Source organism: Macrobrachium rosenbergii, unplaced genomic scaffold (assembly GCF_040412425.1).
Source record: "Macrobrachium rosenbergii isolate ZJJX-2024 unplaced genomic scaffold, ASM4041242v1 13908, whole genome shotgun sequence".
In the NCBI taxonomy this organism is placed as follows: Eukaryota; Metazoa; Arthropoda; class Malacostraca; order Decapoda; family Palaemonidae; genus Macrobrachium; species Macrobrachium rosenbergii.
Genome location: NW_027100725.1, coordinates 2,683,932 through 2,696,864, shown reverse-complemented (window position 1 = coordinate 2,696,864; position 12,933 = coordinate 2,683,932). Strand labels below are relative to the sequence as shown.

The 12,933-nt window shown below is 35.2% G+C and overlaps 1 protein-coding gene across 1 annotated transcript; it reads left to right on the top strand.

Moving 5' to 3' along the window:
• The first annotated feature begins 254 nt into the window (after nt 1-254).
• On the top strand, nt 255-9,047 carry LOC136837989 (uncharacterized). The gene is made up of 3 exons (XM_067102853.1): nt 255-577; nt 989-1,079; nt 6,753-9,047. Exon 3 carries the CDS (start codon nt 6,756-6,758, stop codon nt 7,725-7,727), a length of 972 nt encoding a protein of 323 aa, XP_066958954.1. The 5' UTR covers nt 255-577; nt 989-1,079; nt 6,753-6,755; the 3' UTR covers nt 7,728-9,047.
• Nucleotides 9,048-12,933: the final 3,886 nt, after the last annotated feature.

The following is a 12,933-nucleotide window of genomic DNA, read 5'->3' as shown; positions in this document are numbered from 1 at the left end:
AACATAATAAAAACAATAGTAATAATCACGGCATAGAACAGCGGTGATTTTTATAAGAAAAACGAAATTTACGAAAGAAAGAATCAGCAACTCGCCCTATACTACGCCGATCGCAGAAGCGGAGAAGACGAAAACAAACAGTGTTGGCGGACGTATGAAAGTCGCTAATATCTACGTCAGTTCAGTGAACTTTTCTATCGTGTACGGACTTAAATACACGAAATTCCAAAAATTTTTGGTCGCTAAAAGGAGACTTAGCGAAAAGTAGCGGTAGCAGAGCAGTGACGACGACGGCGACGAATGAGAGCGGAAGACGGCGACGAAAGAGAGTGAAGAATTCGGAACGGCGATAAAGTTTAGAAGTCAACGCGTTGATAACCGCCTCCGGAGAAAGGAAGTAACGTCTTCAATCAACAATTTGGAAGGGATTCCAAAATTTTTCTTCGCCAAATTCAGCAAGTACGGACTGGAAGTCGGCCGAGCTGTGCCGAATTATCGCTGGATGCTAACGACAAATTGCGCTCAAGTGCAATCAGCGCGATCTTCAAGTGCAAGGCGACACGAAGCTAATTGAATAGTAAACATTCATTCCTAGTATCGGGGAATTATCAAGAGAATTTTTTTTTTCTCTGTGAATAATTAAATTTTTTTTTGTGTGAGTGAAATTTTATATAATTATTTTTCCCTGCAGTGCGCAAATAATTTTTTTTTAAACATAAATGATTTAAGTAAATTATTTTTCTTTTGAATAATATTCTGAACAATATTTCCTTATTGTTGTACGAAGGAAATAATTTTTTCTCATGTTTAGAAATTTTTTTACGAAATAGAAATTTTTCGTTCACTTGGTGATAGAGACAATTCTGTTTAAATTGTCTATCAAAATAAAAAAAAAAAAAAAAAATTTTTTGTTAAAACACTTGGCGCAGCATTTTGCAGTGGAACCCAAACAATTGTATACATAAATACTAATATCAGACTTTTTCAGATTGAGAGAGTCCTATGAAGGAATGAGTTAGGAAAAATTTGAATTTTTTTGTATAGAGGGATACAGTCAACTCAGCAAACATGCAATTGAAGTAAGTACCTGATTCTCAAATTAATTTTTTTTCAATTTTTCATTCTTGGAATCATTGAATATTTTATGAATTAATATGAATAAATCTTTGGATGAAGTTAATTGCCCGACTGCAACAGACAAGAAGCGAAGACCAGACTCCATATAACCTAAGACCTGTACCTGAACGACTTTCTAGACAAATTGATCCTAGTAATACTAGACCCAGACGTTCTCGTAGTCAAGGTCCCCCACTTAGTTTACCGAGTGCGCCTAACCCTTCAGTTGTAACCACTAACCCAATAACTTCCATTGTACCTAGAAATAACAACATGGCGCAAGCCGCCGTAATAACCTGACAAGCCACTAGATTTTGTGGAACGGTAGACCCAAGTAATGTAGATAAAAGTAGATTAGAAGAATATGGTGTAAATCGATGGATAGCAGACACAGAAAGCAGAATTTCAGCTGCTGGTATCACAGATGAGAGAAAGAAAATAGATGAAGCACTCTTATATGTTAGTATGGAACATGGTGATGCACATACAGTTCTGCATTCAGTACTTTTTAGGAATATTACTCTGTTTAACGAATTCAAGAAACAGTGCTTACAGTTTTGGCAACCAGAAGCACAGAAAGATCCATGGTATAACATAGGAACTTTCCATCATCAGAAATATGAGGGTAATCACTTAGTTTTAGCCACTAGAGTAGAAGAAGCTATAGATAGAGTGACGACAGATATGAAAGCTGTAGGAATTGTTGTTGGAAGGAAGGATGAATTTGATGATGATGAAACAGATTTAGCTAGTATATCCAAGGTACTTAGATATATGTCATTAGGACCAATCTACGATGCTTTGGGTAAGGAAGAAAAAGAGTAGCCTTAAAGAAGTACTGTGATAGGAAGCCAAATGATGGAATTGTACAAACTTTGATGTACATAGAAAGGAAAGTAAAACAGAATTCATCAAGTAGTAGTGCAGATTTTACGGGAACCGTAGCTAGTGGAAACCAAGAAATAATAGCAATCAGTCCAATAGAAACCAATCAGGGCAAGCTAGGTCTAGGTATCAGGAAATAGAAATTCGTTTGATAGAAATGGTGGGGAACAACAATAGGAGATTTAATCAATCAAATAGAAACAATCAAGGTAGGCCGCCAAATAGAGGTAACAATGGGAATACCACTGGAACTAATGGAAATAACAGTGGAAATAACAGGACTCCTGGACAGAGGGGAGCTAGTCAAGGCCAAAATTCAGGGAATAATAGGCCACAGTTCAATAGGCAGAGACAAAGTTGTGGAAATTGTGGTTATAACAACCATACAACACAGAATTGTAGAAGAAACAAATGGTGTTCGAATTGCAATAAGACAGGACATTTAATCCAAAACTGTTGGTACAACAAACAGGGAAATTCTCAGGGTCTCAAAATAACCAAAGTACTCAGCCTAATAACCAAAATACCTCCCCAGTAACCCAAATCAAGGGGATTCTCAGTGACAATCACAGAGAGTGCAGCAGAAAGGTCCATCCTTACAGAAAGAAATAGTGACAGTGAATAAGGATGTGTCCCCAACAGACATTACTCGAAGTAATGAAATAGTGTTTTCTGTAAAGAATTTTAATACGTGTCAGGAAGAGTTGCCTATCATACAAGTACACTTAGAAGGTGTACTGAGTTCCATATTGTTGGATACAGGCAGTACTGTAAGTATCATAGATAAAGGCACTTTAACAAAACATATAGGTTGTGAGCTTTCCCAAATGAGAGAATCCTATAGGACCATAAAGGGGATCGCTGGAAAGCAAATAAGGGCTATAGGCAATGTCAATTTAGAGATAGAAATTCTAAATAAGAAATATAGGGAAGAGTTTGTGGTGTTGGAAGAGAAATATTTTCCAGCTCAAGCTCTATTTTCCTTCCAGGCTATGAAAAGATGTGGAATTACACTAGATTGTAGCAATGGAAGAGTAACTATCAAGGAAATTGATAGAGGAAATGTTTGCTCTCTTGAAGAAGAGGAACAGTTTCAGATAAACTTGATCACTTTACCTGAGACAGCCTCATCTGAAGAAGTAGACATCAACAGATAGAAATAGAATTTAATGCTAACCCGGGTAGGACAGTGAGTAGAAATTCAATGATAGAAGAAATAGGAGAAGATAGACAAACTACTTTTAAAAAGCCTAGAAGCCACTCAGGAGGAATTCTCAGATAGCAGGTATGAACCTGATAACTCAAGTGCACGACAAGTAGATACCTCCGAAGAACTTAGTTCTTTTTCCAACCTGACGATCCTGACACGCTAATAGATTGTAGTCACTTAATAATAAGAGAAGATACGGAAGAGAAGTATCTCAATGAGGTGTTGCTGTTAGGCAACCTAAAAATGACAGAGATAGGTTCTGTGATACCACAAGATGAAAGTTCAGATGATACTGATGTCTGTTACACTGCCGATGCACAGAATGCAGAAGAGATCTGCTTAGTTAGTACTGCCGATGATAATCTTGTAAAACTCAAATTAAACAATAGCGTTATACTGCATCCACAAGGTCTGACAAAGGTTTGTCTTAGAATTATAACAGATAAAAACCTAGGTGATACAGATGTGTTATTAGTTAATGAAGACTTACCAGACTTTGTGAAAATGGACAATTCCTAGTAAGACTTAATGGTGGAAATTGTACGACTTATGTGTATAATTATTCTGACAAGAGACTAGAATTGCATGCCGGCATAGAATTCTGTAAGGGAATTGTGATTACTAACCCTTTACTAACCCTAAGTGAAAAAGCATTTGTCTCTGTAGCTGACACAAGAGTTAAATTAGAAGGGGAAGTAAATAATACAGATTTTCCTCATTGTAGGGACAGGTTAATACAGATATTAGAGAAATATAGGAGTGTTGTAGCAGTAACAGGAGATAAGTTAGGAAGGACAGATGTCCTGCAGCACAAAATAGTCATAGAAGATGGTGCTAGACCTTTTTATATACCTAACTACAAACTTCCAATAAGTCAAAGACCCATTGTAGACGAGATGGTTGAAGAGATGAAGGAAGATGGAGTTGTAATACCTTCTAAGTCACCTTATAATTCACCTTTACTGCTAGTTCCAAAGAAAGACGGTACATGGAGGATGGTAATTGATTACCGTAAATTGAATTCCCACACCATCCCCGATCGAATGCCAATGCCAGTCATTAGTGACATGCTAGCTCAATTAGGAGGTGCCAAGGTTTTTTCTAGCCTCGATTTACTGAGTGGATATTGGCAAGTTCCTCTCGATGAAGAATCCAAGCATCTCACGGCATTCAGTACTCATAAAGAACATTTGCAATTTGAGGTAATGCCGTTTGGTCTTACTTCAGCTCCTTTAACGTTTGTACGTTTAATGCTGCAAATCTTGGGAGATGTTGAAGACGTATCGGTTTATCTTGATGATGTAATAATTGCTAGTAAGGATGTAGAGTCATTTCAAGACAATAGAATTAGTATTAGATAGGCTCAGAAAGGCCGGTTTAAAGGTAAAAATTAAGAAATGTCAGTTTCTGAAGAAATCTCTAGAATATCTAGGACATGTTATCAGTGAACATGGTTTGAAAATGCAAGAAGGAAAGATTAAGGCTATTGTAGACTATCCAGCCCCAAGAAATTTGAAGGCACTAAGAAGATTCCTAAGTATGGTAGGGTATTATCGACCTTTCATAAAGGGATTTGCTACCATAGCAAAACCATTAACTGAGTTAACTAGGAAAGATGCTAACTATGAGTGGAAAGATGAACAGGAAAGCAGCGTTCAAAACACTAAAGGATATGTTGATAACAGATCCTATCCTAGTTTATCCAGACTTCGAGAAGGAATTCTACTTAGCCTGTGATGCTTCAAGTACAGGACTAGGTGCCGTCTTGATGCAAAAGGATAAAACAAGGATGAGGACTGTATACTATGCCAGTAGAGTTTTGAATGCAGCTGAAAGAAATTACAGTACAACAGAAAGGGAATGTTTGGCATTAGTCTGGGGATTACAGAAATTTAGACACATTTTGCTAGGACATAAAATTAATGTTCTTACAGATCATAAACCCATTTGTGATCTTTTCAAGAAAAGGGCTTTTACCAATAATATGAAGTTCAATAGATGGTTCGTTAGCGTATTAGAATTTGCCCCAGAATTTAGATACATACCTGGTAGATATAACACATTAGCTGACGCCTTATCTAGATCACAAGAAGAGAACGAGAAACAAATTACCACTCGTAATTTCGCCTTCAGTTGTCAAATCACAGACTTAGATTTAGACAAAGTTCGTCAGGAACAACAAAAGGATTCTAGAATAAGGGAAGTAATAGGTAACCTCTTGCAAGGTGAGAAAAATTCAGAGTTTCAATTGATAGATGGGTTATTGTACAAGACTTCAGACGAACCAAATGCTTGTTCACGTTTGTACATTCCTAATACACTAATACAAGACGTTTTAGAACTAACCCATTCATACAAGTTATCAGGACATCCTGGAATTAAGAAAACATGTAGAACAATCACTAGAAACTATTTTTGGCCTCGATGTAGTGAAGATGCTACTCGATTTGTTCAGAATTGTACCCTATGTAATATACATAAGGGGAATGTCAACGTCAAGGCTCCTCTGGAAATGTATCCTTCAGAATTAAATCCTTTTCAAGTAGTCACAATGGATTTCTTAGGTCCATTCCCGAACACCATCAGAGGAAATAAACAGATTTTAGTTTTCATTGACTATTTGACCAGATACGTAGAAATTGTTCCAACTAGAAACAGAGAAGCATCAACGGTGGCAGAAGCCTTTAAGTCTAGAATTATAACCAGACATTCATGTCCTCAAGTTTTGCTCTCAGACAATGCTGCTGAATTTACTAGTGACATTCTAACGAATTTGTGTGACTTTTATGAAATACAGAAATGTCAAATAACAGCATATAAGCCAAGCTCAAATGGAGCAGTAGAAAGAACAAATCGCAAGATAAAGGATGTTCTGAAAACATTGGTAACCCCTAGCACTGAAGACTGGGACTTGACTCTCGAAGACATACAATTTACTCTAAACAACACAGTAAATGAATCAATAGGAGAAACTCCTCATTTCCTATTGTATGGCTACCAAAAGAGAATGCCAAATTCACTTTTGGATGATGCCGCACCACCCAGACGTACGTACAACTACGAGGACTATATTGCTTGGAAGACAAGACGTACGTCTGAGACCGTTAAAGTCACCAGGGCTAGATTAAAGGAGTTACATAAAAATCTAGTAAGTATTACAATAACAGATCCACCATACCCTCGTTAAAGGTAGGACAACAAGTTTATGTACTCAATCATGTTCTTGAAGGACCTAATATTAAAGTATCACCAAAATTTCGAGGTCCATATAGAGTTATGGAAGTTTTGAAGTTGAATAAATTCAAGTTAATGCATGAAATTACCTTGAAAGAATCCATTGTACATTGGAACCACATTAAAGTAGTTCATTCAGAACCTTGGTCGTCTACCCAGTTAAAGGATTTGTCAATAAAGATAAGATAGATAATAAAATAGAATCTTCAATGACCCCAAGGTATAATTTGAGAAGAAGGTAATGGCAAGTGCAATGGTAAACAAATGTAGTTGATAAGATTTTTACTGCTTGATAACATTATTTCAGCAAATGGATTGTATGGTGGTTGGCAGTGAGTCAAATTGTGAACTCACTCGTACAACTAAGGAAGGAGCCATCATCAAGGAGCATGGCAAGGTTAAGATGATACAGGACCTAGCCATTGTTAAGATCCAGACGGACTCCATTATCGATCAGAGAGAGCAGTTAGTCCAGCTGAGCAATCAGATACAGGCAGGATTACAAAGTGTCCAAGATAGAAATTTGTACGACATGCTCTCCAAGTTGCAGAGGGACATCGATAGTGTTATGCCAAGGAAAGTAGTAAAGCGATCGCTCATACCCTTTATAGGTGTCGCTTTACACAATCTCTTTGGAGTGGCGACCGATGGTAATGTTGAAAGGCTAAAGGAAAGAGTGGCACAACTTGAAAATTGGGCTTCTGAGCAGGGCACTGTCTATAATAAAGTAATAGGAAATGTCAATCAAAATCAGAAAATGATCACAGTGCTGAAAGAATTTGTGAATAGTGCCCTCCATAATGTTTCATCAGAAATTGCTAGAATCCATCAAACAGAAATGATGGAGCAACTGCTCATAGAAACAAGTAATTTCCTTCTGGAATACAAGGAATTACTCAATGCAATCATGATGGCAGGTAAAAACCTGCTGTCGCCTTTTCTGGTAACCCCTAGTGAAATTGAAGCCATTATTCAGAAATGTGTTGTGAACAATCACTTGAAGCCACTAGTAGAAAATATAGTGGACTATTATGGCCTGATAACAGTGAAAGTGATAGCCAATCAAATTATACTAGTGATCCCTTTCAACAATCCAGACGTCAACTCATTGATGTCAGTCTATCCATTCCCAATGGTAGTAGATAATAAGTCCATTGTACTAGAAGGAACAGTTCGACACTTTGCCTTGCAGCATGATTCTTTCCTAGTGACTGAAATTCCCGAACATAAATTCAGGGAATGTGTCATGCTTAATGATGGTGTATATGTTGTAACATTGTGAATTTCTATGAACCATTGAGTGCTCTTCATTGCCTAGATGATCTTGTAAACAACAAGAATGGTAAGAACCACTGTAAATATATACCGTTTACAGAAACTTTCAAGGCTCAAATCATTGATGATGAAATTTTTGTGTTCTCAGCAAACAGATTGAATGCTAAGATTGACTGTAAGTCAAACAAAACAGAAGTAGTTTTCATTAACGTACACTCATTTTCATCTGCTTGTGAATTGGTTATTTTACATAATTTGTATTACAAACCTACAGTCTTCACGACATACAGTTTGAATTTCAGTAAAAGTGTACATCAGTTTGCAGTTATTAACGAATTTCAACTTTCAGAACTGGAATTGGAGACATTCACAAAGCTAGAAGAGGTTCATACTTTCTTTCATACATATAAGACCGAGATTTCTCCTATTATGTCATTCATAAATGTCATTCTTTTAATACTGTTTGCTTTCATTTCTTTTATAATTGTCAGGAAATTAATATTGAATAAGCTTACCTTAATCAAAGACATGATGGACAGAATCCTTCCTAGAGAGTAATAGCGTTTACCATTGACTTGCACTTGAACATTTGGTGATTGATTTTTTTTTACAATTTATGATTGATAACCAGAGAGTAATAGGCATTTGATATATTTACTTTGCCATAATTTTCTGCATTTAGTTTGAGTATTTGATATTCAAATTCATGCTTATATTGTTTGTGTTAGCACTATGATGCATTATTTCTTGCATTTATTGCTTGTTAGTAGAAATTGTTGAAATTGAAGTAATTGACTATTAGAAATTATTGAATTTGAAGTAATTGACTATGGTCAAGTTGAGTTGGTTATCTACTTGCATTGTAGTCAATGCAGGTAGGTGACCGAGTGATGTTATGCAGTGAATAAGTATGAGATTCACTGATCGGGATTATGAAAGAGAGAGAGAGAGAGAGACACGATGTTGATAGTTTAAAATGATGAGCCATGGGACCAAGTAAATTGAAGACTAACCATAACAAACCTCCAAGATGTGGGAAAGGAAGGAGGAGTTAGAGGATAGACTAAGAAGTGAAAAGGTCAGCAAAATTGACCTGATTTGTCCTTGCCAAAAGTGGGAGTTAAGATTGAACCATTAAGAGTAAAGTAGACGTCCTCAAGGAGGCGGAGTTTTATTCAACATAGGTCCAGAGTTCATTCTGATCAATTTTTAGCCAGAGTTACTTGAAAACCAAATTGGGTAGGATTGTGTCACTCGCTCCTCTCTTAACATCAAGAAATTTCTAAGTCCAGGTGGCTGGCCGTGTGAAATAGTAGAGTTAGAATAAAACTTATGAAAAACCGTGCCCGGTGAATACTTACCCTCCTGAAATATGAGAAATTATTAATAGACAATTTCAACCTAACTTACCGAGTCCCCTGCGTTACTATCAAGTGAAGTCTACAGACACGGTCGTTCATATGTGGTGCAACGCAAAACAAAGAAAAACTAAACCCCATAACATATATATATATATATATATATATATATATATATATATATATATATATATATATATATATATATATATATATATATATATATATATATATATATATATATATATATATATATATATATATATATATATATATATATATATATATATATATATATATATATATACATATATATATATATATATATATATATATATATATATATATATATATATATATATATATATATATATATATATATATATATATATATATATATATATATATATATACATATACATATGCATATACATATACATATATATTTGTGTATATATACAGATACACATATTTAAGCATGTATGATATATGTACGTATGCTTATATGTGTAGATGTACGTATATTTGTCATTCTATAAATGTACACAAACGCATTCTACATCTTCTCCAAAATTCATCATATGATTTATTTACACATGTTAAAAAAAAAACTCCAAACGTAATCGTTGTTTCAAAATGTACCTTCCTTTTACCAGTTTTGGACAAAAGTGCTTTCCCAGAAGAGCATTAGGCTGCGTGTAAAAAGGAATTTAAAATTAAAGTTAAAGCAATGAAAAGTTTTATTGTAGCTCAGTGTAGAAAACAGTGCAATATAAATGGACGGAAAAGTAAAAATAAAAGAACATTTCCTTTTGATTGCAATGGAAAGTCCTTGATTTTTTAAGTGATTTTTTTCTTAAAATTACTTCATGGAAAAGTTTTATTACGGCCACATTTAGAGCACATTCAAATGTGAAACAAAAAGTAACTGTAATCATATTAGGGTCGAATTTGGAAGAATAGAATTTTGGTCGATTTCATTTTAATCTACACCTACATAGTTAGGGCCTTGTCCATGCTATCACCCGTTCCACTTCTTACCCGAGATCCTGTTATGGATAAAGGATCAACTTATGAGAATTGTAGGATGCTCTCAATATCCTTTTTTTTTTTTTTTTTAACTGGTTTTGCGCTTGTGTGTGTGTGTGTGTATTTGTGTAATTTTCTTTAGGGCACTCTTCTTAGTGAGAGTCTTAGATATCTGCATTCTGTCAACTTTGCAGTGCAATATATTCTTGAAAGTCAAATTTATATTAATTCTGGACTTTGCTCTTTTGTCCGTGTTTGTTCGGATCCTTCATTTTTGGGAACGTCTCATTTCGAAATGGGAGATGCATCGAGACGAGGCAATAGGCTTTTTACTTCAATCGGACCTATTGTGATTTTTTGATACGCAGCAACACTAACAAGCTTTGACGTAGAGCAGGTGGCGATATAACCCAAATTCGTTTGTGATGCAACGTTTTAAAACTTGTTAAAGCCTCTTGGATGTTTCCAGTGTATCTCGTGTACACACTTTCCAATGTCCTTTTCTATGATAACTTCTTTAGGAGTACACAGACACAGATTTGATAATATTAACAGCCTAAATACAAATAATTAAAACAGATTATGTCGATCTAAATTCACCCCTACCGAAGAGTGATGGATGACCTTTCCACGATGATGCCAAACTTCACGGTGAGAACTTTTCCCCCAACCTAATATTTCAGAACTTTTGCCTAATGAGACATTTCATAGATAACGCCACTGTCTTCCATGTATTTCATCCAATTTAAACAATGTATGGTGGCTCAACCAGAAACCGAGAATTTTGTTAATTCTCTGCTCTTGAGTGCCTCTGGTCATGAAATGAAGGAATCGAAATATTGCATAATGATAGATAGGTCTTTCCTTGTGGTTTCACAGACTTATTCTTACGGAAAAAAATAATCTTCACTCTGCACTTTTACCCTTCTCTGTGGTATATACATAATGTACATACACAAACATATACGTACAGTATATATATATATATATATATATATATATATATATATATATATATATATATATATATATATATATATATATATATATATATATATATATATACATATATGTATGTATGTATGTATGCAAGTATGTATGTATGTACATACATAAATACATTCATTCATATAAATGATATATATAAATAAATAATTCAGTCCGACGTACTATGTTCATCGCTATAAAAGAAAGGAAATGATTACTGCCTGCATTTAAATAAAAAAATATCCTGATTAAATTTCTGTTTGGTGTACATACAGACACACACACTCACACACACACACACACACACACACACATATATATATATATATATATATATATATATATATATATATATATATATATATATATATATATATATATATATATATATATGTATGTATATATATGTGTGTATGTATGTATGCATGCATGTACATAAACGCACACGCACGCACAGTGAATCAAGATAACTCATTTTATTGCTTGCAGTCAATAACCATTTCCTTTTTTAATAACGATGTACATGGAATGTTGGTGCGAATTATATTTTTTCATTAGATCGACAAACACAAGTTTGTGAAGCTCTTTAGGAATCCAAATTAAAAACAGTGAATGTATGTATGTATGTATGCCAGCAATAACTGGCAGCTATCATTTAACATTTCAGGATGTCATCTGGCTCAAAGACAGAGGTATTTATTGTTACTATTGCAATTGGTTTCCATCGTTTTGTTGCAGTACTATAGGTTGGAAAATATGATTATATTCGTATTGAAATCGAATGTTCGAATTCTATTGCCTCTTGAATTTATGCGTGGGGTGGCGGATGAGAGCGCGAGGCCTTGGCATATTTTCCAAGCGCCATATATAGGTGTCGGACGTTGCCCATGATTGTTTATAACCTGACACCTGACAGCCATTCAAAAAATAGGAATGTACAACATTTGCAAACTGCTGCATTGCGTGCTAATTACATTCTTTTTATGGGATGATTCAAGAAAATAAAAAAATCGCTCATTGTGATTTGCTAGCAAAAGAGGCGGGTACACTTAATTGAAGGCCTATTAAAAAATATGTCAGTAAACCACTTGGCACTGGGCTTGTCATTGCAGAGAAAGGGCATGTACCCAAAAGGCTGCTGAATTAATGAAATTAATATTTTTTACGAAAGAGTTATCCACTTCCACATCACTACGTTGACAATGTCCACCTCTCTCTCTCTCTCTCTCTCTCTCTCTCTCTCTCTGAGTACTATTTATTATCCGCTACGTAAAGCGAGTAACGATAGCGTAAAAAAAAGATTAACAATGAAAAAATGCGGCGAAGTTTCTTCGGCGCAATCGAGTTTTCAGTAAAGCCGCTACAGCATATAATCAAGGCCACCGAAAATAGATCTATCTTTCGGCGGTCTCGGTATAATGCTGTATGAGACAAGGCCCATGAAATTTTAACCACGGCCCGGTAGTGGCCTATCCTATATCGTTGCCAGAAGCACGATTGTGGCTAGCTGTAACCTTGAATAAAATAAAAACTACTGAGGAGGCTAGAGGGCTGCAATTTGGTATGCTTGATGATTGAAGGGTGGATGACAACATACCGATTTGCAACCCTCTAGACTCAGTAGTTTTCAAGATCTGAGAGCGGAGAGAAAAAGTGCGGACAGAATAAAGTGCGGACGGACAAAGCCGGCACAATAGTTATGTTTTATAGAAAACTAAAATGGGGAATAACACTGAATTGCATAGAATCAAATATAAACACTATTTGTCAATGTTGGATCAGAAGCGATTACGTAAATGATTTGGAAGTTCAACAGAAGCAATAAATAGGTAGCCTATA